Below are 26,455 nucleotides of genomic sequence, written 5' to 3'. Positions count from 1 at the left end.
TGTACAAACAAGAGCTTTTTAATGTTTGAGACTGTGACATTACAGCTCCCTCCCTAATGTGTTTTTCTGTTTGTGTCCATTTAGATCTGCTCTCAGACACAAAGATGTACTGCCTTGTTCCCAACGACTCCTTCGCCTCCTTGCAGCCATCAACCTCCTTGTGTCCTTCAGAGCTGTCCAGGGAGCCTGCTGATCTCTGTAACTCTGCTGCTTATCACTTCAGCCTGTCACACTCCTCCTGCGACACAGAGATGACCACTCACTCATCCATGCAATCCCAGACCTTTAGGAAGGAGCTCCGTTCTCGAGGCCTGCCCCGGACCTCGAGCTCAGCGGGTTCTGCTTTCCCAGACCCCAGTCTACCAGACTTTGCTCTGTATCCTCCCCCCAGGAGAGGTGGCCTCGACCCAGTGTGTGAGCTGGAGGCGGCCAGGACACACAGGCCGGGGGTCAGTGACAGAGAGGGGGCAGAGCGGCTGTACCAGCAGGACCAAGCTGTGCCCTCCACCTCTGGAGTGGAGTGTTACAGGCACAAAGAACCACGCAGGGTCGCTCGCTCAGCCTCCAGGGAGGCAGGGGAAGGTAGCTCTGGACTATATCAGATGGAGGTGGGTGGTGGTGGGAAAAGCTCCAGTGGAGGAGGAAAGTCCCAGGGAGGAGAGCGAAGTGCTGAAAGCCTGAGGAGCCTGAGTACTCGTAGCAGTGGCTCCACAGAGAGCTACTGCAGCGGCACAGACAGGGACACCAACAGCACTGTCAGCAGCTTCCACAGTGAGCAGACCAGCTCGACACATGTGGAGAGCCTGCTCTCGCTTTCAGGGGATGAACGTGTGCGTGACAGAGGAGAGGCTGTATCTGCTGCTGCTGCAGACGGCAGGACTTCTAGCCTTGGCAGTATTAGCTCTCGAGGTCTCAGTAACCTTCCCTCCAGGGAGGCCAATAAAAACCCTCATGCCAATGAGCTTATCGCTAAACAAACTGCTGACACCCCGTCCTCTGGAACCCAAGAACTGGTAGAAACTGGCACGTGCACAGAAGAGCCTGGCATCAGAACCAGTGCCGATGGCTCAACAGGTGTAGCTGCCACAGAACAGGAACAGGTGAAAGAGGACACTCAGCCAAAGTCAACTAACACTGTTCAGAGGACTTCTTCTCTGTCAGCAGGGCGCAGTGGACGCCGGCGGACTGGCAAGAAAAGAGCAAGCAGCTTTGATGCCAGCCGTCACCGGGACTACATGTCTTTACGTGGTATGGCCAAGCCTTGTAGTGCTGTCTTCACTGGGGGTGGAGAGGATGACTCCAGTGATCAGAGTGAACTCAGTTGTGCCTCCAGTCTCCACTCCACCCACCACCTAAGTACAGACAGCTCATCTAGCACCTCCCGCTCCTGCCACTCACCAGAGGGCCACTACAGGGCCCTGAAAGCCAAGCACGCTGCCGCCAATGCACCCTCCTCCTCCTCCTCCTCCACAGTAAAAGCTGAGGCAGGGGTGCGAACCGGAGGCAAGCGGCGCTCCTCCCGCCGTACCCCCAGCACAGGCAGTGCCAAAACGCATGCTAGAGTGTTGAGTTTGGACAGTGGTACGGCTGCCTGCCTTAATGATCCCAGCCGCCTCGGAGCTCCAGCTGGGCCTCGGCCCCTTACCACCTCCAAGTCGGACTTGGAAGCCAAAGAAGGGGAGGTTCTAGATGCGGCATCTCTGCTGGGTCGGGCCTCCCAGCTGGAATCAGTGACCCGCTCCAGAAACAGTCTGCCCAACCAGGCAGCTTTCACAGAGCCTCAGGATGCCACTGCTGCTTCCCTGCGGGGTACGTACCACAGACAGCGCTCCAACATACTGAACACATTGCTTTCTGTCTGGTTTACTGCTCGTGTTTGATGACTAGTCCACATTTAATCTTGTAGGTGTAGTGACTCTGCATCAGAAGAAATTTTGTGTTTAACCCTGCCTCCTTACACATTTAAAGGTTAGACATGCTCTCTCGTTGGTGAATCATTAGCAGAACTTTATGATACTGATATGGGCCCCAGACAGAACATAGATTATAATAACATTAGTTTGGATTTATTATTTGTATTTGCTTTGCAGATAAGCATTATTTAGGTAATACCTGAATGACCCTTTAGATGTCTTCAACATGCTTTCTCTGTAGGTATCATATTAGTTTGCTTCCTGGGTTTATTAACAGGAGCACAACAATAGAGGTGCTAAACTGGGATCTGTTTTGGGTGTAGTCCTCCAGACGTTAAGCTTGCTTCAAAATTGCCTGTCTGTGTGTGTGTGTGTGTGTGTGTGTATGTGTGTGTGTCTGCATATGAGATGTTGTCTGTCTTGCTCATTTAGTGTAGCCATGGTGAGTTTCCATGGAGTGACAATTCTGACCCAAGCATAGTGTTCCCTGTGTAGAACACTGTTAGCATGATGGCACAGTGTGTGCTTTGTGCTGAGGTTAGACAAACAGCAGCTCTCTTATTAGTGTCATACACTCTGCATGTAATAGACATTCCCTCCCCCACATTCTTCAAACTTCCCAGCTAATATCTGGTGTTTTTACTGAGTCCTTCATTGTCTCGGTTCCTGTTCTTTGGCTTCTGTGTGCTGGTTTTTTTTCTTTTTCTCATGGTCTTGGCACTCATCAGCTTTTTCTAGAGTGTGCACCTCCTGGGATGTACAATATTAGAGGCAGGATATGCCTGGACATATCAACTGTTGGCTCAGGACATGCCATACTTTGTACTCTCATTTGATTCCTGCTGTGTGGATTTTTATTTACATGACTCGAAGCCAGATAGGTCACAGTCAGTGCAGGGGCATTTATCGGAATTAGAATCTGAGCTAAAGATACTGTTTGACTGGACTCGAAGCTGTCAGTGGGGTTATCAGTCGGAATTTGTTTGACTTGGAAGATGTCTGTTGAGCCTTGTACTATTTCTGGTACTGCAGCAAGCCTTAGTATCCTTTCAGTGAGTAAGCTGTACATTATTTATCATACAAACAAAAAGCTGTAAACGCCTGATCTCGTCAATTTTATACAGTCTGGTTTTTCCACTACAGTCATAACCGGTTGACATACACCCAGAGGCTAATGCTGCCTAAACATAGCAAGAGTAAACTAACTTTAGCCACAAACTGATGAGTCATTTTCCTGCTTTTAATAGTTGTCTGTATTTGTGTCACTGTTACCCTCCATGTTAGCACATTGCAGATGAATCCTCTAATGATTTTAAGGAAAGAATAACATAAGAAGTAAACACTCTGAACTTCAAACGATTTCCTTAACCAGTAGTCAGCCACATTGGCAATTTATTGTCAAAGAGAATGGAATACTGTGAATCTTTTGTTTATTAAACTGTTTTAACCACTGACGCTTAATGTTCACCACAAAATCAGCTAGGTTGCTTCAGAAATTTGATGTTAAAGTTAACACCATGTAACTTGAAATAGAAATTAACGACAAAATCCAATATATTAAACACAGCAAAGGAGCTTCAGTCTTCCACATAAAATTCACAGCTTTTGACATAAAAAAAAATCTTCATTCCCGATCAACTTGCCCGTTAGTCCAGCTGCTGGAAACAACTCTTCAGTTGAAACACAAATACTCAAATACAGTCCTTGTAACTCAAGGGAATCTGTCAGTATTTACTGCCACCCCTAAAATATATTTATACTTAGAGCAGAGCATCAACAATTCATTGTATAATTTTAGATTTATTGTTATCGGAAACATGTAATCAGAGTCCTCCAGCTTGTTAACATTAGCAGCGTTAGTGGCTACAGCTGCTCTCTACTGACAGACCGGCTTGTGTTAGCATTTGAAAATCCTGGTTTAGCATTAGCATGAGCCTCAGGTAGCTAGCTAAACCTTTTTCACAACTCGATGCTGCAGAGTCCATCAACACGACTGCCACAGTTAGCAGTTATAGAATGAGAGGTGTGCTTGTTTTATGCGACCCTTATGGACAGTCAGCATACACACCGGTAACTCCATCTCATTAAATCATCAGAGGCTCCCCCTCATGGTGCAACTAGGTACTGCAGCAAATAAACAGTACAGTTTCTGACGTGCATGTCTCATCTTCTGTCTTATTGGTTCATATATAGTTTTAGTTGATTAACTTATTAATAGCAATGAATCGATTAACTATTACTCGTTACCATCCCTACACTGTACCTTATTAGCAGACATGCTAACATTAGCTACCATGAGGTAATCATTACACCAAGACAAGTAACACTCTAGAGAGAAGAAATGTGCTCATTATGCTTCCAAAAGATACAGTCGCACTTTAAAGCAGTTTAATCCAGTGAACCTTGGGACATGTAGACAAATTTAGAGTTTCAGTCATTATCACTTAAGTTCCGCTTGTGACCACAGTGGGTGCTTTTTATTTTTTCCAGCAAATTTATCACTTTAAAGATGTCACAGCTCATGTCATAGCCAAAAGGTCGCCAACAGACTCTGTTCTGGTGTTGTTCTGACAATTATATAGTGGTCAATGTCTGTTTTTTGTTTTTTTTTCCAAATGGTTGCTCTCATTTTGGAGTCAAACTCTTCATCAGTAGCCTGAAGTACATGCACCAGATTTTGTAACAGCATAACACGGAAATACCACCTCTTAGTGTCCACATAAAGCTCTCAAAGAAAGGAAACGCATCCCATCTAACTGGCCAATGATGTCTCTCACCATGACAGCCCCAGGAAGTGAGGAGACGGTCATATTTCGTCGCGAGCGTAGCACGTTTCGTCGGCAGGCGGTGCGGCGGCGACACAACGCAGGGAGTAACCCCACCCCACCCACCTCCCTCATTGGATCTCCTCTCAGGTACGCCGTGCATGGAGCAGGGACTCGTTTCTGTCGTTGCGTCGCCTGGTATGAGCATGTTACCAGGCGGCGCTCTTTCCTGTCCCACATCAACACCAATTTTTGCGTCTTCTGCTGTACATGACATCAAACAGGACATCTATCACTGGACTGCTGTCTCCTCTCTGCATGTGGTGTCTTTGGTCCTCCTTTTCTCAAGACTTCACTCTTTTTCATCCCGTTATCTCACCATCTAATCTTTTAAATTCCACATTTTGAACATGGATCAAAGAATGGAGTCCTCACAAATTCAAAGGCACAGGGCCACAAGGTCTGACTAATCTACTTGGCTGACACACCGTCTCCTCTCAGATGTGCACATGAATTGTTCAGTAATACAGGCGTCCTGCTGTATCACGTTGCTTTGCCCTTTTTAGAGACCTTTCTGTGGAGATTATACCGACGATTATATTGATCATTTTAAAAAAACACAAGTTTAAGCCGGCAGCTAAGTACACAAACAACTTAATGATTAAATGGAGAAAATTATTTCAACGTGTTTTTTCTTTTCTAAAATGTTACCTTATTTCTAATGGTAAATTACTACCTGTTACATCATTCCAAAGTTGTTACTCTCCCAATCACACTCCTATCACAACATTAGCTTTTTTTTATTGTGATTGCATGTTACTTCTTCACCCTTATCAGTCTCTTTTCTAACTTTATGGGATCTAACCTTGAAAATCTGAGTCCTCTTTGGACAGAGTGACGTTTAATCCTGATTGAGTACCGCCCTGCAGAACACCTCAAATGATCTGTCACTTCTGAGTTTGGAGCCTCATTAGAGACACTCTGTCATAACTGAAAGGTCACAGGATCGGTTCCAGCAGCAGCTTGTGTGCCCCTGTGAAAGAAAACATAAAACCCCTCAGTGTTCTGTCTAAGAAAACTATTTTATTACTGCATGTAAAGTTGCAGTGCTGTTAACGCCACAGACTAAGTGCATGTTTAAGTTCCGCTCGTCTCATTCTGTGGATGTACATCAATCTCTTCTGAAGTCCGTAAAACTCCTCCAGTTTTGTTGTACCTCTGCCAACAGCTATTCACCTTAAGCCAAGGCTCCATGTTTTCATGTATCTGTCTTGCAAGGTCACATTTCTAAATGCTGAGCCTTGAAAAACGTTAAGTCAGGAAGACAAGTGTGCAGCTTGCCAGGGGTCAATAAACTTGCAAAATGCAAAATCGTTCCCTCTTCCACTCATCCCTCCACCCTCCTCTGTCCCTTCACTCCCTGTACTTTTTTGTTTTTAACTTTCTTAGTGGTGCACTAGACACCTTCTGCTCTGCCATGTAGTTTTCTCAGTGTTGTGATTACTTACAATAAACTTTATAGCCTAAGTTTAAGGGGAAGGACATTGTGCAATACTACTTTGATTCAAAGTCTTCTACATTTACTGCTCTGCATCACTGAGGATTATCTTTAAGCACAATTTGAGGTGATGTACACCTGTTGGTAGATTTTCCTAAGAAGAGATTCTAATAAAAAACAACTGAGAAATAAGTTGCTTTTACACAGATTTATTGTTGCGTTCTAACTTTAGAAAGTACTAAAAATGGCTTTGACACTCATGTCACAAATCTTTATTATAGAGGTTTGTCTAGAATGTGTAAATAATAGTTTAATGTGGAAAATTAAAGTTTTGATGATAACATGTTTAAATTTAACCTTTACTACAAGTCACTGACATGTTAATAATAACACTAAATGTTAATACATAGACAACAATGGCATGATTGAAGTTAAGTGTAAAAAAAAAAAAAAATAGAGGAAATACAATATACAAAAAGTAGCTTGTTATATTTTCTTGCCATTTCACTACTATTTTTGGCCACGACTTGAGGACCTCCACTGTGCACGTGCATCATCTCACCTGAAATCCCGTCTGTTTTACATTTTTCCATGTCTCATCCCTCTCACCTGTGTTGTTGTACGTCAGCAGTACCCTCTGGCCTCCACCACTTCTCATTTCCTCCCCTTCTCCCTTCTCCTCCAACAGTCTTCAGGAGGCTCTCAACCAGGCCTCCCAGCCTTCTACTTCCCAGGTGAAAAGTCAGCCATCCAGAACCCCGTCCCAGGTGACAGTGCTGAGCGCAAGCGCCTCCCTGCTGGCCAGGAATGGAAGCACACACCTGGAGGGTTCTCAGGACAAGGCCTCAACTGTCGGCGCCACCAGCTTGCAGGATGACTTCGGTAGGGAGCGCTCATAGACAGCTGAGTTTCTCGAACAAACAGGGATTTCTCTTGGAAGATTGAAGGACTTGTAGTTTGTGGAGAGATACGGGCGTCTTGTCGTAAGATCGTTGTCTTGGCTGTGTCATTTTGGTTCGATACGCTTTGGTTAGAAAGTGAATGCAGTAGCTTTGATGGTGCGGAGTTGCTTGAAGAGAGCTGGTCACAGATATGACTCTTGCAGTTAGTCATAGCAGAGCACTATTATCCACGGTCGGTGGACTGTCGTAATCAGTCAAAGCCCAGCGCCATTATCCATGCTCCATTTATCTCTGTCTGTGATATTGTGTCTGTAGCCAATACTTGACCTCATTCGGATGTTCGGGTGTTAACCTTTGGTCACAGCGTAGCACATTCCTACCCTCAGTGTTGACAGCAGAGTGTCACTGATTGCTGTTGATGGCTGTACATGAGGATGTTTGACTGATATCTCAGGACGGCGACCAACATGATTGTGGAACAAAGTGGACGTTGTGTAAGAGCCGTTATACACTCCTCCTCTGAAGCAGCGATGAATGGATTACTACTCGTGCTCATAATTTGACCAGAAGCAGGAAGCAGATTACTGCTGCGACACACTGGATGGTCTGAGTGTGTGTTTCTGTGCTCGTAACCTCAGAGCTTTTACCCAACTTGTCTCATCTGCATTTGAGTTAGCGTCTTTGACAGTGTCTGAGTGTTAGCGTAGGTTTTTGTGCACCCCTGATGCCTACGTGGTTACGAGAATACTGCTACTAATAATAATAACTTTATTAAGTGTGATGTAATTGTAAAAATGCAGAGGGTGAAACTAAAGACAAAACACCAAATATATAAATAACACAATAAAGTAGCAAAACAGAACAACAAAGTAAGATATGTATAGTAAAGTAGCCTCATAAAAACTAATAAGAGAAGGCCTTGTGATTTTTATTCCATCAGCTTCAGCCGGGCTCACGCTACAGGAGTTTCGGGTTAATTTACCCGTGTTTCACCCAACCTGAAAATTGGAGGAGAAATCTGGTCTGGGATCTTGGTCTGAGCCGATGTTCAGCCCAGATTATTTGGTAATGTGAGGTCTTTACAAATCCAGTCTGAAACCTCCCAAACTCATCAGTGCTGCCCTAATTATACCAAACATGTTGGAGTTAAAATCAGGTTGGTTATGGTTATCACATGAAGCGCCCGCAGAAACAGACACTCGTTAGCCCCAGATATTAAAACTCATAGTTAAATTCTCCCCTCCAGCTCTCACTGAGGAATAGACAAACCACGTTCTCAAACATTTTCTCCTCCAGACTCATTTATCCTTTAGCTTTTGTTTTTTTTTTTCCCTGCAAAGTATTATTAGTTGTTGCACCACCGTCTCCAATTCGGTTACAGCTGCTTCCCCATGTGATGAAGCACACGGATCACCCATCCCAAAAATCTGAGGACAAATCTGGTCTAGGATCTTGATCTGAGCCAGTGTTCAACACAGATTGTTTGGTAATGTGAGGTGTTACCAGATCCAGCTGGAAACCTCCTGAACTCATCAGGGCCAAATCGATAACACCAAACATGTTCGATATTTGCGAGTTAAACTTGGTTATGATTATTGCATGAAGCGCCCAAAGCAACAGACACACCAGCCTTTGAAGCTAACGTTAGTCACAGATAATAAAGCCTAAAATGTCACCTCCAGCTCTCACTGAGGAATAGACAGTCTGTATTGACAGCATCTTCCTGAATATTTTCTCATCCAGACTCATTCAGCCTTCTGCTTTTGTTTTTTCTCACTGCAAAGTATCATTAGTTGTTGCTCCACAGTCTCTAATTTGGTTACAGCTGCTTCCTCATGTGACGTGATGCAGCGCTCCCTCATCGCTCCCTCTGGCATGATAATCTTGATAATGTCCTGTAGTGTGTGTGTGACTGGCCATTATATTTCCAGTCTTTGTGTTTTCACGTCTGAGATTAGAGAGAATATCTGTAAAGTTTCCACTTACGCAAGAGATGCAGCCTGATTTCACAATCTGTCAGAATTTTAAAACTCTAGTGTGAGCCTGAGAGACACAAACAACAAAAGTCTGATCGCCCTCTGGTCATAAGGCGAGGTTCAGGAACAGATTCAGGCGGCTCAAGTATCACAAACATCGATCCAGCTCATTAGGAGTTCAAAGATCAAACGTGTAAGCAATAAAATATTAAAATCAATTCTGAAACTGACTGCAGTACTGAAAACTGTTATACACATCTCCAGCACTTTCCTGAACACCTGTGGTCCATTGCATGAAGTGTGTTATGAAAATATTCTTCTTTGCAGTTCTGTGAAGCGTTCCTCATGGGAACAGCCTTGCTCAATAGGCCGTGTCCTCATCAAACATCCTGAAATAACTAGAAGTGCATCCCAGGGAAAGTTCTTAGAAGTCAATTTTCTGTTGCAAAACCTCACTATCAACAAAAACAAGGCAATAAACCTCAATTTATGTCACTGACAAACAGGAAAAATATTTTTTTTGTTCATTTGTTAATTAATTTAAAGGTCATACTTCATATGCAACATGTTTTTTTTATGCCTGACACCACAAAGCTCCCCACCTGAGTTTAGCTTAGCCCTATTTTTCTCCATGTTTTCCAAACAATTTTAATAACCACACTTTTACATTATACCTTCAACGTTTGGTTCGCAGCCGAGTTTAGATTAACCGGAGAGGGAACTGTGTTACCATAGCAACATTTTGTATTCCACCTGGACTACAAGGAATAACCCAGCATTGTCAGAATTTGTAGCTCTCTTTTTAAAGTGTTTCTTGCTGTATCCATAAGTGCAAGAGAAGTTTAAAAAAAAAAAAAAAGGAGGGGGGAGGGATTTAGCTTCAGCTTTGTTAAAGTGTGCCACTCCAATCATTCTCCTAATCTGTGAGGTACGGATGAAGTAAGCCTTTCTGTCAGAGATTTTTTTTGTTTCTTTGGCTTACTGTAGTTGTTGAGCGTCATGGCCGCTACATCTAAACCCTAATTTTGTACCTCATCACAGGATAAAGTGTACTAAAGCTCCACTGAGGCAACAGACGTGCAGTGGGAACAAGCTGACAGCTTTTCAAGGCGAGCAGGAAATGACTGACTCGCTCGCAGCCTCTTTTGGGAGGAGGCACTTTCACTCAATAATCTCATTAGCTCAGATGAGCACGGCAATATTGCCACGGCCATCTAATTCTCTGCATGTAAACATGTAGTTTAATGAAATTATTCCCACAGCCGAAGCCCTGCTCTGCTTGTGATTTCCATGCCACTCACTGTGCTTCTCTGTGTGTTTCTGCAGGAAAGCTCACGCCCTCCCTGTACGAGGCCGGCGGATGTGACATGTCGCTGGTCAATTTTGAACCTGCAACCAGACGAGCCTCCAATAACATATGGTTAGTGTCAAACTGATAAGTCACCTGATCCGTTTAGTGGGAATTCAGATGATAACATACACCCTCCGGCTGCTGTTGTGAACAGTTGTGTTTCTAATCATGCTGGTCTGCTCACTGTTATAGAAGTATGGTAACACACATAGCAGAGGGCAGTATTTCAAGGCGTTTCATGCTGTTGGTTGCTAGTTAGTTAATTGTTTGTTTCAATTGACCAAGTTGTTCAGGTACACTCAACTTTTGTGGTTAATGAACTGAGCTGAAGATCAGACCCTGAGCTCTGTCACAGCAGCGCAAGTTTACATTCTAAGCATATTTACCTCTATTTCTGTCATTAGAATACAGTGGTTTGGATTCTTCCTCTGAAACAGCAGCTTTCTGTCTCCTGTGGAGTACCTCAAGGCTCCATGTTGGGCCCCTGTTTTGTTTTTCTTTATGCGGGCTTCCTTTGAGCTTTGTATTTAGAAAATGTAACATCTCTAGACCCTGAAACAATTAACTGATTAGAGTTTTTAATAAGTCATAGAAGTCATTTTTTTAATTACATTGCCAGAAGGAGGATGTGCTGCTTTTCATTGTTGTATGTCCAACATTCATCTTCAGTTCTAGTTTGAATTCTTAAACAAATACATCAGCATTGTTTTTTTTGCACTATTTCACTTGAGATAAATTGCAGCATTAAAATCGTTCTGGTCACTCAAAGGAAAAGTGCAGCATTAACAGGAAGGGCACATCATTATTAAGTTAGCACTTTATTTAGTTATATGCTGCTAAATATGAAGCTGCCACCAACAGCTGACTGAGGTTTTGTACAGATTTAGTCCAGCCATTTGATTTTTATTAGTTTTACTGAACAGAAACTAAAAATGTTGTTGTCTAGTTTTCATCACCGACATTTTAACCTAATTTTTGCATTTTGCATTTTTAATCTAAGCACTTTCAGGTTACAGCTGTCCCCATCTTTGTTTCCATGAGGTGTTATGTGCAGGTGTTATTTTTATTGGAACAGGCCCAGTGTTCATGTCCAACAGACAGATTTTCCTCAGTAAATCCAGTTATCATTTACTAACTCTGAGCCTCTCTCTCTCTGTTCGTCCAGCTCATCTGGCATTAGCATTACAATAACTATATGCCGTGTGAATGATTTATTCAGCTTTCTTTACTGCCTGGATTCAGTTTGTCCTTCTGACAGCAACATGAAAGACATCTGACTGACAGTAAAGTTACATCCACATCAGTTGTGTCACATTAGCAGTATTCGAATAACACTATCTTACTGTCTTTTACTTTGTAGATGAGTTTAGTTCAGAAGTCTGTTTTTTTCTAGAACCGCCAGATAACATTACCGACAGACACGTTCATACAAACAGCTTAAACTGAACAATCTGATTAACAACAGGAGTTTTGGTGCAAACCACTGAAAAGCTCTTTGCATTAGAGCATTTTTTCCAATTGTCTGTTATGAAAATTGTCATTTAGTTTTTAGCTGTTGGCAAAAAGAGTAAAACATTTCATTATAGCTCCCTTTTTTTTTTCTTTTTTTTTTAATTTGTTGTTTAATTTTTGGGTTCCAGTTTTTATTTCAGCATGAAAAATGGGTCATAAACCAATATCTTTAATCAGAGTTTTTAATGAACACTGCTACTGACTGTAACTTCATATTTAACATCATGCTACAAACACTGAGAGTGGTCTTAACCCTCTCATTGAATTCTTAGCAGAGAAGCATATAAACATTGTTCTCCTTTAAGGATTTAAACAATATGTAAGATGCCCCAGTGCTTGGTCAGCAGTTATTGCTTTAGATTCTGCTCTGTCAATACAGTGACCTATCCTGACTCCAGTTGATGTACAGTAAATGTATCTTTCATCATCTTTTGTCCAGCTGCAGGTTATTATTTCATATTTTGCCAGTCTTTGTTCAGTCAGTTCCCCCCCTGGCTCCTGGCTTTTTCTGGAACTCTGGCTTTTAGAGAAAACATAACCGTACAGTACAAAAGCAAAGCAAATAGCCTATTGGCTATTTAGTTTGAGGTCACCAGGAAATGAATCATGGTTTAACACAGTAAGTGCAGCAGATGCTTTTCTCTCATCTGTGTTTCCCATTTTGTCTAATGCCCTGCAGGGATACTGACTCCCACCTCTCCAGTTCTACCTCAGTTCGCTTCTACCCTCATGACCTGGTGAGTGCCTAACCAGTGAGCTGCTGTTTCTCTGTAGATGTATATGTGTCAGTGTGCATTTTAGAGAGAGAAAGAATACTGACAGACTGAAACTGGGGACACACAATGACAAAAACAGTGATTCCATTTCTGCACTCCAGTTTTGCATATTTCTGCATATTATTACGGGAGTTTAAACAGCTTTTTGCTGCATTGGCTGTTGCTCTCTTCTCCTTTTTTCCCTTTTTTTGGTTGCCTCAAGCCAAAAACAAATCAGATTACACCAACTTTAAAATAACTACAGTGGCTACCAGGTGACTCTGAAAACAATTTTAACAAGGTTTATCTTGTGATATCTGATCGGCTTGTTCTGTGGAAGACATCTTCAGTCATCTGATGCTCGCTGTATTTTTGCAGTAAGAGTCGTTATGTCTGGGATGACTGTGCAGTCTTTATCCTGTTTAACAGCCAAGATCAAACACTCCCAGCTGTATTCAGAGAGATATGATTTCATACTTTATGCATTGAATTTACCTATACTGACATGTATGCATGTTGTAGTAGAACTTTTTTTTAAAAAAACTTGTCTGTACACTCTTTTTGAGTTGTGTTATTGGCCAAACTGCAGCTTAGATAAGTTTGACTGACTGTGGGGCAGATCTCCCTCCCTCAGATCCGTCTGAACCGTCTGCTGACGATGGACCCAGAGCTGCTGGAGCAGCAGGACGGAGATCTGAGCCCGGAGCTCCAGGATGCACCACTGGGACAAGAGGACCCTGCAGCCACCACTGCCGCTGGCAAAGCCAAGCAGTACTACCGCTTGTGGCTTCTCCCCTACCTGTGGGTGGGCCTGCACTTCGACCGGCTTACCCTGCTGGCACTGTTTGACAGGTAAAGCTGCACTGCATCTCCTTCTGGATTTCACGTTATTTAAATAACTGGAGAGTTTTCCCCTGTACCTGTCTCTGATGGTGCAACACAAGGTTCTGTCCTTGGCCCCACTTAATTCTTCCCTAAGCAGCTTCAGGACATTTTTTATTTATTTTTTGCTCCTGTCACATTTTTCCTCATTGTGAGATCCTTTTTCACTGCAACAAAAAGTCCTGCAGCTCTATGGGAACAGCACAAGCATGGCTAAATATTTTGTGCAGTTATGCAAAGTCATAATGAAACAAAGTTGGATTTCTTCAATTATTTATTTTACAAAATTAAAAAACCTGTAATCAGCATGGAAAACTTTTGTCCAAGTTCCCACTGGTGTTATCAATACTGGAAAAAATATGGCGAATCTACATCCTATAAATATTATTAATTAAAATATTTCTAATAGTTTCAGTACCTGTTTCTTTGTGCTCTGTGTTACCACTGCCTGCAGTTCAGCCTAGTTCAGCCAATAAGTGTCTGAATATCTGTCACATGACTGCTGGTCACTCTAAATTTTTTAATTTTTTACAGAATCTGGTTAATGTAAGTGGTTTATTGTTAGTGAATACTAAAATGAGAGGTGTAAAATAAAGTGATTTTGATAAAATATCTCAATTTTAAGTTTCCATTCCAGGGGCTGAAAAACCCATGGATGTATCGTGGCTGTCAGTTGTCTTTTTGGTTCAGCATTCAACAAGCAGATCAGCCCTGTTGTTAGGTCTACAGCAAAATTCGAGTCATTACGCTTGTTAAAAGGATTTGGGGGTTGTGTTTGTATCTCTTCTTGTCTTGATTACTGTAATTCTCTTTATGTGGGAGTCAGACAGTCAGTCAGCCTCGTCTCGTCTGCAGCTCATTCAAAATGCAGCTTGTCAGCTTCTCAGCGGCATCACGAAGAACGACTACAACTCTCAGTGAAAGATGGAATCGATTCCACTATTCCTTCATTTGTTTTTTAAAGTACTGCAGGTAGCACTAGAGGTAGTTTATATCTCAGACCTCTTCCGTCCATATTCTCTTTTACAGCCTTTCCAGTTTACTGTCCCATCAGATCAAGATCAATCAGTTAAAGTCCAGAGCAACTGATCCTTTTTCACTGTTGACACCATCCCCTGGAACACGTTGTTCGTTTGGACACTTTGAGTCTTTAGGATTGTTATCACCATCACATTATTTCACATTTGCTGTCTGTGTTAAGTGTGTTTTTGTGTATATTTTTTTAAAATTTTCTTTGCTTTTTGATGTTTTTAAGCCTGATTTTGATACTTAGCATCAGGAAAAGTAAGTCTGATGTCTGAATGTCCCAGTTAACTGACTTTTCTCAATTGTTTTAGGAACCGGGAGGTTTTGGAGAATGTGTTGGCAGTGGTGCTCGCTGTCCTAGTGGCCTTTCTGGGTTCAGTGCTGCTCGTCCACGGTTTCTTCACCGACATCTGGGTCTTTCAGTTCTGCCTCGTCATTGCAAGCTGCCAGTATTCCTTACTAAAGGTGAGGGCTTGAGTTAACAGCCTAACATTGTTAGACTTGACCTTATAAAATGAAACCGAGAATCAGTGTTACAAAGGAGCAGTTGAAAAGCTGCCATCATGTGTTTCAGCACACCAGTAAGAAAAAAAATCAAAGTTTGGAATGCCTTTTAGGGAACTGTTGATGCCAAAAACAATTTCTCAGAACAATTTTTTAATATTTATATGTTTGCTCGAGGTGAATTCACTTGTGTCTTTTCTTATTGGCAGAGTGTTCAACCAGACTCCTCTTCCCCTCGACATGTAAGTAGCCAATTATAAATCACTTTTCAGCCTGTTAGAAGCGTGACATGTCAAAAAAATAGCGCCTAAACAAAAAGAAAGTTCCGTTAAACTAGGGATAAACAAGTCAGAATCAGTTCCTTTCATTGACAACCTGACCCGTAGATATTCATCAGTGTTCTGTTTTTTCTTTTTTGTTGTTGTGGTTCTGGAAAATGATGCCGTTTTTTCCCCTGTAAGTGTGTGTTCCTCCCTCCCTTGCGTCAGTAGGCTGCACTGAAACAGCGTCTTTTATTAATGCAGCTCTTACTCAGCTGCAGGCACAAGCTTTAAATAGCTGGTCAGAGTTTAGACCACAGCTCACTCTCTCACTCTTTTGTGCGCATCTCGCTCCCTCTCCGTCTCTCCCCCCCTTGTGCCGTCCCCTTTCCAGTCCCCTCAGCTCACCTCAAGGACTTCTTTCCTTCCCTTTTCATGACATTTTGGGACTGGAGAAAAAAAAAAAAAAGAAAGCCCCGGTCTATGTAATCTGATTGTTGGTGCGTAAACTGTCAGCGCTTCCCTCGGCGTAGAAAACAGGGCAGCTCATACAGTAGCCTCTTGGGTTGAAACCTGCAGACAGGCTTCCTCCTTCTCCTGTGAAACCTTACACTTGATGCTATTTCTGCTTATACCTGTGTCACTGTCCCCGGGGCTCATATGACACTGATAACACAGAAACGATATTTTCTTTGGGGATATCTGTTGTTCGAGTGACCACTGTGTTGTATTGGGGAGTTACTGTTTTAGCAGTTACCCACAGTTTATCAAGAGGACACACATTCTTAAGCTTATTAAAAAATAATGACGGTACCTTAAAAAGTAGATACACTTGAAGAAATGTTAATGCACTTTGGTATTTTAGTCCCGTTTTTTGCTTACAGTGCACATGTACAGATAGAGATGCATATAGCAGGTATATCTTCAAAATAATGAGCGCTACTGAACCACAATAAGAGAACCCAGCTCCTGTAATGATCCATTTATATCATCATACCCTTGTCCCTGCAGGGCCATAATCGTATCATAGCGTACAGCCGGCCTGTCTACTTCTGCCTGTGCTGTGGCCTCATTTGGCTGCTCCACTACGGCAGTCTGAGGACCACTTCATCCCGCTTCACCCTGTACGGAGTCGCACTCACCAGCTCCCTGGTGCTCACGTCTGCCAGGGACCTCGTCATAGGTAAGCAGGCTTCCTAATGATACACAAAGTGGTTCACAGAGAAGCAAAACGCTAAAATACAAAAAATTACATTATGGAATAATGCACAGAAGAGGGACCAAAAAAGTCCACTTCATGCAGAAGTGCAGGTTTATAAAGATGAGCTCTTTGTAGAGGTTTAATGGAAGGCAGTGATGATGTAACGAGACAGTAGTTCGGTGCAGGTATGTGTTTGGGGTCGACTGGCTATCAGATTTAATATACAGCATTTGTCTGATTATCGGGATACTTTAAAAACATGCTGCTCCGGCTGTGATGCAGCCGCCTCACTCCATCTGTAGTCACCACTCTTGAGCGATGTCCCACCCACAGCGCCGTCTGATTGGTTACACGTCATGAGTAATAGCCTATCAGCAGTGAAGGCTGCTCTGTGACAGGATGGGAACAGGAGTGCATTTTCAGACTGGAGCTGTGTTTTGAAGGGAACGTAGCAGAGATTGCCACGGTTGCAATAAAACACCACAATCTTGTGATCTACGATGACAAACATGACCAGTTTCCCTGTTACGCTGACATATTACAGTTAAATATCTGAATAACACTGGTGCAACGTTTTCCAGCTACCACCAACAGGCTAGCATTTTCATTTTTACCACAAATATATATCTACTGCAAATACTGGTTTCCTTGGTTACTAATAAGCGGTATCAGTATCAGTCCTGAAGTAAACCTATCAGTTGATCCCCCAAGTGTGTGTGTGTGTGTGTGTGTGTGTGTGTGTGTGTGTGTGCAAAAGCTTGATGCTTGATCCAGACTATTAAAATGCTTTAAATGTATTTTGTAAAGCCTTTTTAGCCCTGAAAAGTTCTTTATTGCTTAATATATTCAGAACTAAATGAGCAACATTCAAAGCTTACAAAAACTGATAAAGTCGTATTTATAAAGAGTAACACTGAAAAATGCCCTCCTCCTTCAGCACTGTGTGGATGCAGTTTGCTTGGTTCGACTGACAAATCGTGATTGGTGCACACAAGTATGGGACATCATCTTCTTTCTAACTGAGCACCACCGTCTTCTAAACCCAGAGAAGAGTCCAGACAAAAAAAATAAATAATAATAATATATAGAGAAAAGAAATCTTTCATGTGAAGCAACCAGAACTGTTCTAGCTTTAGTATGAAAATAATGAATCGAATCATTGATAGTAAGAAGCTGATTGAGAAAACAGGTTTTCAGGTCCTTTAAAATCAAAACTTAAATGAATAGGAAGCTATTGCAAAGAAGCAAATGGAGGTAGTGTTATTTCTTGCATTTGTTCTTATTAAAATTCTGACTGCAGTTGTTCTGTTTAATTTGAAGGCGTAAGTAGGTTTCCACTCAGGCAGGGAAACAGAGAGGTGCATTAATCATTTCTGGACAGCATAAAAGCATGAATAGATTTTTTGTAATAAAAGAATGATAATCTCATCTAAATTTTAATATAAAATACAAAAAACAGGACTACACTGTTCTATTAGCACAGTAATCAAATCTAAGATTACAATTACAGATAACTCTTAAATAGGGCTTGGGTTAATAGACTGTGTAAGGTTACCACATTTATCTCAGTTAAACATTGTAGTTTGGCTGGAGGTTGGTACTAAATGTATGGGCTATTAATTACCAGTTGAAAAATACACAAAAAAGGTACACAAGCAAGTCCATTCTGACAGATTGAGCTCAAAGAATAAGTGCATCCACAAAAAAGCTTGGAAAGTCTAATCTGTTGAGGCCACAGTCTCTCTTCTACTGAAAGTGTCTTTTTGGTCGGTAAATATCAAACCTGTCAGTCAACAATAATTACTAACATTACCTGGAGACGTGTCGCTGTCCACCAGTAGGAAGCAGTAATGTTGGGAACAAATATTAAGTCATTGTCGTCTTTATGTGGACGCAGATCTCTGCAAAGTACAGAACTATAGGATGAAAAATGGACAAAAAGTCAGCGTTTCCTTTCTGACAATACTGTCATCTCGTCTCATTGCAGTCTTCACTCTGTGCTTCCCCATCATCTTCTTCGTGGGGCTGCTGCCACAAGTCAACACATTCGTCATGTACCTCTTTGAGCAGCTGGACATCCATGTGTTCGGGGGCAACGGTGAGTGACTTGTAAATGCGCAGCTTCTCTGCAGGGGTGACTTTGACCTCGGCGGGATGAGACAACAGACCCTCATATGCACCTTATACATTATGATATGGCAGAAGCCCCAAGTGCTGATTTGCATTCTGCCCGGCCTCGTTCGCGTCAGTTTGAGTGGTCTCATTGCTGGCATCCTCTCTGTGCTCTCCGCAGCCTCCACAAGCCTTCTGTCAGCGCTGTACAGCATCCTGCGCAGCATCGTCACTGTCGCTCTGCTTTATGGCTTCTGCTACGGAGCTCTGAAGGTGAGAGCAAAGCCGACCAAGCTGTCTGTAATCACCAGATGTCGTTTATTTGTGATGAAAAGTGATTTTAGAACGTTAATGCGTTCACAAAGACAAAACTATGTCCTCTACAAGTGATACAATTGTAAGACTTGAGAAGTGTTTGATGACCCAGTAAAAGCTCTTTAGTATTGCTGCTGTAATGATGTAGGAGCATTTTATTTTCAAGATTTTTTTTTTTCCTGAACTCACTTTGATTGCTGTTCTTTTAAATGTCACCAACAATTTGTAGAAGTCCATGAGGATAACTGCTTCATCATAGGTTTTAGCTGAGAGAGCCTTTAAAGTCCCTCTCTGGTCATTGATTAAACACCTTAAATTGTATCTCTGTGTATCAAAGTGCCATTTTTAGATTTTTTTTTCCCATGAAAATAATCCCTTCCTACCTTAAAATGTCTCATATGTAACACTGCACTATTGCCTTTTTTTAGAATATGCAAATCTACCACCTACCCCTCCGCCACTCGCTGCACACCAGCTCACCTACATCTCTGCACGAACACTGTACAACTGCTCTACACTGTACAATAGCACGTTGTAATATCAGAGTCGTTGAGTTACACATGTTTGAGCCGTAAACCGATTCTAAAGAAGAGTAATGATACAGAAAGCCGTGGCACTGACTGAATATTTTGCCCATGATGTGTCATCTGGCATATAAAATGACAAGCTGACATCTTTACAAGGTTAAAAACTGAAATGAAATGAAATTTTGCCCCAAAATTGACATTGACAGATGGTTCCAGTCCGGCTAAAAGCTGATAGATTTGTTTGAACATCATGTAAACATAAATATGGCATGTTTTACGTGTATTTTTAGCAGGTCATCATGATAACAGCAGGCATAATAATATGTTAATTCCACTACAGGAGAGACCTGATGCTAGGTGGAAAAAAAATATGTGCATATATCAGCAATCAGCCAGAATGAGTTGGAAAATATTGAATATCGGCAAAATCCAGTATTGTGCATCTGTTTATTACCAGACACATGGCATCGCTGGTTATCATCTCAAACAGGATGTGCTAACCTGCTAATCAGCACCATTAGCTTCATTTAAAATTCTGTTCTGGTGACGTAAACTGAAGTTCAACTAGTAGAACTGTGTTAAACTGCTGTCTACCAACTGATAATACACCTCATTATATTAACATTATGCTAATATGCCTTTTTTCAGCAGGTATATTGTTTATTGTGTTCATCATTAAAGTTTAGCATGCTAGCTTGTGAAAATTTGCTTATTGGTACTGAACACAATGATCAGATGAGGCTAAAGGAGTGTTTTCCTGTTTTTTGATTATGAACACAAACATTTTTTCCTGATTGTAATACATTAAATTATTTAAATTCTTGCAATCCATTCTCACAGCGACATGAATGCAATCCAATCCAATGCAACCCAAAATGTTGACTTTATGCTTCCACAAGAGCAAAAACCATAGAATCAGTCAGATACGTCATCTGCAAGCTATGAATGTCTGAACGGTATTTCCAGGCAGGTCATCCAGTCGTTTTGGGGCATTTTAGTTTGGATCAAAGTGGTGGGCGACTGGATAATAAAAGCTACATCAGCCTTCTATAACAGTTTTAAATAAGCTGTTTTTTTTCCACAAGCAGTTATACACGTCTACGCACTAAATTATCTGTCAGGATCGTGCCACATTCACATCATGTATTATATTTGGAGCACAGTGATTATTTAGAAGTTAACCCTGTCTCTTAACATATCAGCAAATTGAAGCCAGACGGTCATTTCTGTTGGCTAAACATGTAAATGATATCTGTGTAAAAGCCTGCTGTTGTCTGTGTTTCAGGAGACCTGGGACTCTAATCACATCCCCGTGTTGTTTTCTGTGTTCTGCGGCCTCTTGGTGGCAGTGTCCTACCACCTGAGCCGGCAGAGCAGTGACCCATCTGTCCTCATGTAAGTTTCCAGACCTCACCGAGAGACACTCCGCAGTCTCTGGTCTGTACTGACTTCCCAGAGAAACACATTTCCAATACTTTACGCGTTCTAATGGTCAGAAGTGTTGAACTCACTCATGTGGCATTTCAGTAGGCGAAAACAGGTCACCACAAAATATTTTCCATTAACTGCTTGACCCATATCTGCAAGAGAGAAATCCACATTAAGGAATTATCTGTGACTTCTCTACTCAATATATTCTGTGGATTATCTCAGATGGGGATTTTCTGAGCATTTCTAAAATGATCAGGTCAAATAGCTCAGAGCTGCCTCGCCCAGTGGTCGTAGTTTTAACAGTGGATGATTATACATTCCCTCTGATGCAAGTCATCCACAGGAGATTGGTGGTGTTTGAATCAGCTAATATTTCTGCCCTTTTGACTTACAGCTCGCTGATACAGTCCAAAATTTTACCCAATTTAAAAGACAAGAACCCGGAGGACCCTCTGTCAGAAGTGCAGGACCCTCTGCCAGACAAGCTGAGGGCCTCAGTGGTGAGTTTATTACAGAGGAAAGATTTAATTTGTTATGACTGCAGCACAGCGGTCACATTTTCAGCACTTTTAACGAGGGGATTTTTTTTCTTGATTTCTAATTGCATAAACACGTTTCTTTCCAAATGTGTAGAATGAACGCCTGCAGTCGGACCTGATCGTCTGTGTGGTCATTGCTGTCCTTTACTTCGCCATCCATGTCAGCACAGTGTTCATAGCGCTGCAGGTACAGCAATATTTTAGCTTTAAAGATACAAAGTCAAATGTATTGTGTGCCACTTGTGGAAAAACTAAACATGTGATTAGCTACATTAATCCTCTGAACTCCAAGCAGGTTTGAGGCGTTTTTGCTCCTGATGTATTTTTACTCACTTAGTCCTGCCCTTCTATGGAGACAGCACAAGTAGAGTGTGTTTTATGCAGTATAACTATGTCATAAAGCCATAAAAAAAAAGAAAACCTGACGTTGAATTTCTTTGATTATTTATTTTCTAAAACATGTTAAAACCTGGACTCAACATTTGTCCAAATGCCTCCATGTGTGACTAATACTGGATACAATTCCAGGCACCACATGCTTAAGATATTTTCTAAAATCAAGCACAATGTCACAACACGATCTCTGCACCACTATGCCGTCTTTGTGTTTTCTGCATAAACAGTACAACCTTCCTCCTGCGTCCTCATTCGACTTTTCCACATTTGGATTCATAACCACAGGCATGCAGGTCTGTGTGGCTGGTGTGAACGGTGGAAAAACTGTCCCGAGCTCAATCTTGTTAGTTCAAACTGTCTGTTTTTGGCCAATTTAGAAGTGAGACATGTAGAATTAAGTGATGCTGATGAAATGTCTCAAGTTGAAGCTTATTTTTGGCTCTTTTTTTAAGCGGAGTTGCACATCACACATGATTAGTGCGAGGAGCGTTCTGTTTTTATAGTTTGTGGCTTGGGTAAATCTAATTTTGGTGTGATTTTGGCATTAGTTGTTTGTATTTTTGGGGGAGTTCAGAGGGTTAAAAGGAAAGTCAACATGATTGCGAGATAGATGGCAGCAGACAGAAGCTCTACGTATTAAATAATCTCCCCGTATTCCCTCAGCCTTTCCTCAGCTACGTCCTCTACGCTCTGTTGGGGACGGTGGGGCTGCTCACCCACTACCTGCTGCCTCAAGTCCGCAAACAGCTGCCCTGGTACTGCTTCTCTCACCCTCTGCTCAAAACCAAGGAGTACTATCAGTTTGAAGTCAGAGGTAAGTGCACCGCATCGCACGCAGCGATCGACTTTGTTTCTGTATCACCCCAAAAGAAATCTGAAAAATATTCACTTTTGTGTTTGTTGTGTCTGTTTGTTCAACCAGAGAAGAAAAACTGTTTACACATGCAAATAGAAACTCAAACAATTACTTTGTTGTTGTGTCAGTTGTCAATATGAACAAAGCAAATGCAGATTGGGAAGTCGACAGTGTTATTCTGTCGGTCTTTGTTTATCATGCGCTTCTACACAGCTTTAAATATCTTAGCTATGCTGTCTCTCTGAACTGTCTCTCTTCAGATGCGGCTCATGTGATGTGGTTCGAAAAGCTTCATGTGTGGCTGCTGTTTGTGGAAAAGAACGTCCTCTATCCGCTCGTCATCCTTAATGAACTGAGCCGCAGCGCCAGAGACCTCGCCAGCCCAAGGAGACTCGACACAGAGTGAGGACTCTTAGTGTTTTCTTCGCTTCCAGCTTCCCTTTTGTCGATTTTCTCACTTATTGAAATCTACATTGTTTGCTTGTTGGAAAACAGCACGGCACAATTAACAATTACTGTTCAGTGATTTGCAGCCAGTGTGGTAATTGTCAGTTTTCAATATATGTAGTTTTTGCATGAGCACAATACAACCCTCCCTCTGTCTCCTTGTTCGACTTTTCCACATTTGGATTTATAACCACAGGCATGCAGGTGTGTGTGGCTTTGTGATTTACTTTTATGCTTAATGTGTAAAGCGTTGCTGTACTGTTTGTGGTATTTGACGACAGTTTGTTTCTGTTTTTTCAGGGTTGGCGCTCTGATGATCACAGTGGCAGGCCTGAAGCTGCTCCGCTCCTCCTACAGCAGTCCTACCTACCAGTATGTGACCATCCTCTTCACCGTCCTCTTCTTCACCTTCGACTACCATCATCTGTCGGAGACGCTGCTGCTCGACCTCTTCCTCATGTCCATCGTTTTCAGCAAGGTGAGAGGAATATATGTATAACAATCAGTCGCACTCTTTCGATTTGATGTAAGAGAGATGCACGCATAAAATATCTGCAAGTGATTCAAACTGCTCAAGTGTTTCTACTCATTTACAGTCAAAGGACTTGAATTGTTTTTTATGAACTGCTTGTATTGATGCGGTTGTCTGTACTGATTTTCTTTTTTGTTGTACTGTTTTTCTTTTCTTACAGTTGTGGGAGCTGCTCTACAAGCTGCACTTTGTCTACACCTACATCGCTCCATGGCAGATCACATGGGGCTCAGCCTTCCACGCCTTTGCTCAGCCCTTTGCTGTGCCTCGTATCCTTTCGCTGCAGTTTTACATTAACATAAACTGTACACTGAGTTCTATAGGTTACCTGTGCCTCTACAGCACAGCAGTAAATCCCACCTGTGTAAAGCTGATAAGGATCAGATTTGATTGACGCTGTTTCAGAAAGTGTAAATTGACCTAGTTGCTACGTTTTTAAGACGTACTTGGTGTTAGAGTTTTATGAAGCTCCTTTTAAATGCGCCGTTACATGATTCTATCTTTAGCGGATAGTGACCTTGACCTGAGCTCCTCCAGACTCTGCCATGCTGTTTGTCCAGGCTGTAGTGTCAGCAGTCTTCTCCACCCCCCTCAACCCCTTCCTGGGCAGCGCCATCTTCATCACCTCCTACGTCCGCCCCGTCAAGTTCTGGGAGCGAGACTACAAGTAGGGAAACATTCTGAAGTCTTTATTATCTAATATGAGGTGGATTTTGAATTGAATTTCCCTTCTGGGATAAATAAAGTATTTTTCATTTCATTTCATTTTCTGTGGATCCTGCTTCTAAAATTTGGGAATTTTGCTTTTTGTGCAGCACCAAGAGAGTGGATCACTCTAACACTCGGCTGGCCTCCCAGCTGGACAGAAATCCAGGTGAGGGCTTGACATTCAAGGCTACTGGTTTGTTTTTCCTATAAAGGAAATCAACATCAAGCTCTACAGAAGCCTGATAACGATCCTGACCATTTGAATCAGGTGTGTTGGAAGAGGGAAACATCTAAAACATGCAGGATTGTGGCTCTCGAGGACCAGGATTGGACACCCCTGTTCTATATGTAACATTTACAACCCCTTAATGTCACAAGAGCAGCAGCATCTCAGACCAAAACCAGGCCGGCACGTTGGCCACATCCCTCTCTCCCATGACTTTCATTTACAACCAAAAAAGGTTGTGTACGTGAGAGCTAACAAAAAAAAAATCTAGCTACAACCGTTAGCCCACGCTAGCATTGTGAAACACATTAAACGGCCGTAGTAGATTGTTGTCAGCAAGTAAGCATGTAAGTAGTGTTATCCTCACTTGATCTGTCTCCACTATGATGTGCTTGTGTCTGTTTCGGACCTCTAAGTGGAACATTGTCTGGTGTGGAAGCAGATACACAAAGCCCAGAGGTGTAGCAGAGAAGAGCCTTAGACAGCAGTAGATAAGCTGAAAATCAGCTGAAATGCACTAAGTACACAGATAACATAACTCAACACCTTGTTCTTAAATCCTTTGGTTTTTCGGCTGAACGCTGGACTGCACATTTGCCTTTACAGTCTTCTGTGTCTCATAACAAAAGTGGGAAGAACCAGCAGTTTCAAATGGAGGGACTCACATGCACTATCACACAGTCATGGCAAGACCGACGTAAAACATAAAACATTGTCTGTTTTCACTCTCAACTAAGGACACAGTTACTCCACTACATCGTTACATAGCAAATAGTAGATTGCGGCTACAATAATGCTCTATTTATGTTCACAATCTTACATATTGCAGCTTTTATTTGGCAGCTCTTCAAACAACTGGTCTTTGCACTGATACATAAAAGTCATGTTTGTAGGTTGAACTAACTGTAACCAGAGTTTTGTTGAGGCCGACTGTGAGAATTGATGCCCTCATTCAATTTCTAATGTTTCATTGAGGCATATTTTAAGAAGAGACTGCTTCAAACCCGTAGTGTATTTCCATAATGTCAGTGACTGAATAGCATACATAATGTATTTACCAATCTGCTTTTCGTCATTCCCTCTTCAGGCTCTGACGACAACAACTTGAACTCCATCTTCTACGAGCACCTCACCCGCTCCCTGCAGCACAGCCTGTGTGGAGACCTGCTCCTGGGCCGCTGGGGAAACTTCAGCACCGGGGATTGTTTCATCCTGGCCTCGGACTACCTGAACGCTCTGGTGCACCTCATAGAGATCGGCAACGGCCTGGTCACCTTCCAGCTGCGAGGGCTGGAGTTCAGAGGTGAGGAGGTCCATGTGTTGCACTCATGAAGAGCAAGAAACATGTCTGGAATGTAGTTAAGATCTAATTCCATTAATTAATTAAAACACCTTCCAGTTAAAATGAAGTTAAAATCATGTTAATATATCCATATGGTGATTCTTGAATGCCAGAGGATGCCTCATGAGCAAAATAAGAGATTATTTTAATGTTAAAAACTTTGAAATATATCACTTTGATACACAGAGATGAGTTTGTAGGGACTGAATCAAGGACCAGAGAGGTACGTAAGTAGGCACTAAAGTAGAATTATTTTGGAAATGGTAATGCTGTTTCAGAGAAATGATGGTCGTTCCATGCCTTAAAACTGTACTTTATATGGTAAGTGTCGTCAAACATTTCCAAGTACCGATCAATAATATAATTATATAAAGAAACCTGTACCCTGGTTTGTATGTTAATTTATTCCCACATTCATAGTAACAACTAGCTATTTTCAAACCAGGGCTTAGTAGTTTATGGCTTTACCTTTAATTTAG

General features: G+C 42.1%; 1 protein-coding gene across 3 annotated transcripts in view; it reads left to right on the top strand.

The window, feature by feature from the left end:
- pcnx1 (pecanex 1) overlaps positions 1–26,455 on the top strand; it is a 48,788-nt gene that overhangs the window by 10,394 nt on the left and 11,939 nt on the right. The window contains exons 6-26 of one of the 3 annotated variants that reach the window (XM_008302136.1): positions 85–1,809; positions 4,699–4,828; positions 6,865–7,058; positions 10,381–10,474; positions 12,597–12,654; positions 13,307–13,524; positions 14,892–15,045; positions 15,294–15,326; positions 16,356–16,527; positions 18,533–18,643; positions 18,839–18,930; positions 20,785–20,894; positions 21,325–21,430; positions 21,564–21,656; positions 22,529–22,679; positions 22,982–23,123; positions 23,469–23,646; positions 23,861–23,969; positions 24,238–24,367; positions 24,516–24,574; positions 25,722–25,937. In XM_008302136.1, coding sequence (XP_008300358.1) covers positions 85–1,809; positions 4,699–4,828; positions 6,865–7,058; positions 10,381–10,474; positions 12,597–12,654; positions 13,307–13,524; positions 14,892–15,045; positions 15,294–15,326; positions 16,356–16,527; positions 18,533–18,643; positions 18,839–18,930; positions 20,785–20,894; positions 21,325–21,430; positions 21,564–21,656; positions 22,529–22,679; positions 22,982–23,123; positions 23,469–23,646; positions 23,861–23,969; positions 24,238–24,367; positions 24,516–24,574; positions 25,722–25,937 — 4,275 coding nt within the window. Of the gene's footprint in view, positions 1–84; positions 1,810–4,698; positions 4,829–6,864; positions 7,059–10,380; positions 10,475–12,596; positions 12,655–13,291; positions 13,525–14,891; positions 15,046–15,293; positions 15,327–16,355; positions 16,528–18,532; positions 18,644–18,838; positions 18,931–20,784; positions 20,895–21,324; positions 21,431–21,563; positions 21,657–22,528; positions 22,680–22,981; positions 23,124–23,468; positions 23,647–23,860; positions 23,970–24,237; positions 24,368–24,515; positions 24,575–25,721; positions 25,938–26,455 lie in introns of all 3 variants that reach the window. The other 2 variants (XM_008302135.1, XM_008302134.1) reach the window with 2 other exon arrangements.

This window comes from Stegastes partitus, unplaced genomic scaffold (genome assembly GCF_000690725.1).
Source record: "Stegastes partitus isolate 25-593 unplaced genomic scaffold, Stegastes_partitus-1.0.2 Scaffold1765, whole genome shotgun sequence".
Taxonomy (NCBI): domain Eukaryota; kingdom Metazoa; phylum Chordata; class Actinopteri; family Pomacentridae; genus Stegastes; species Stegastes partitus.
Note: the sequence above shows the minus strand (reverse complement) of the source record. Positions and strands in the feature narration are given on the sequence as shown.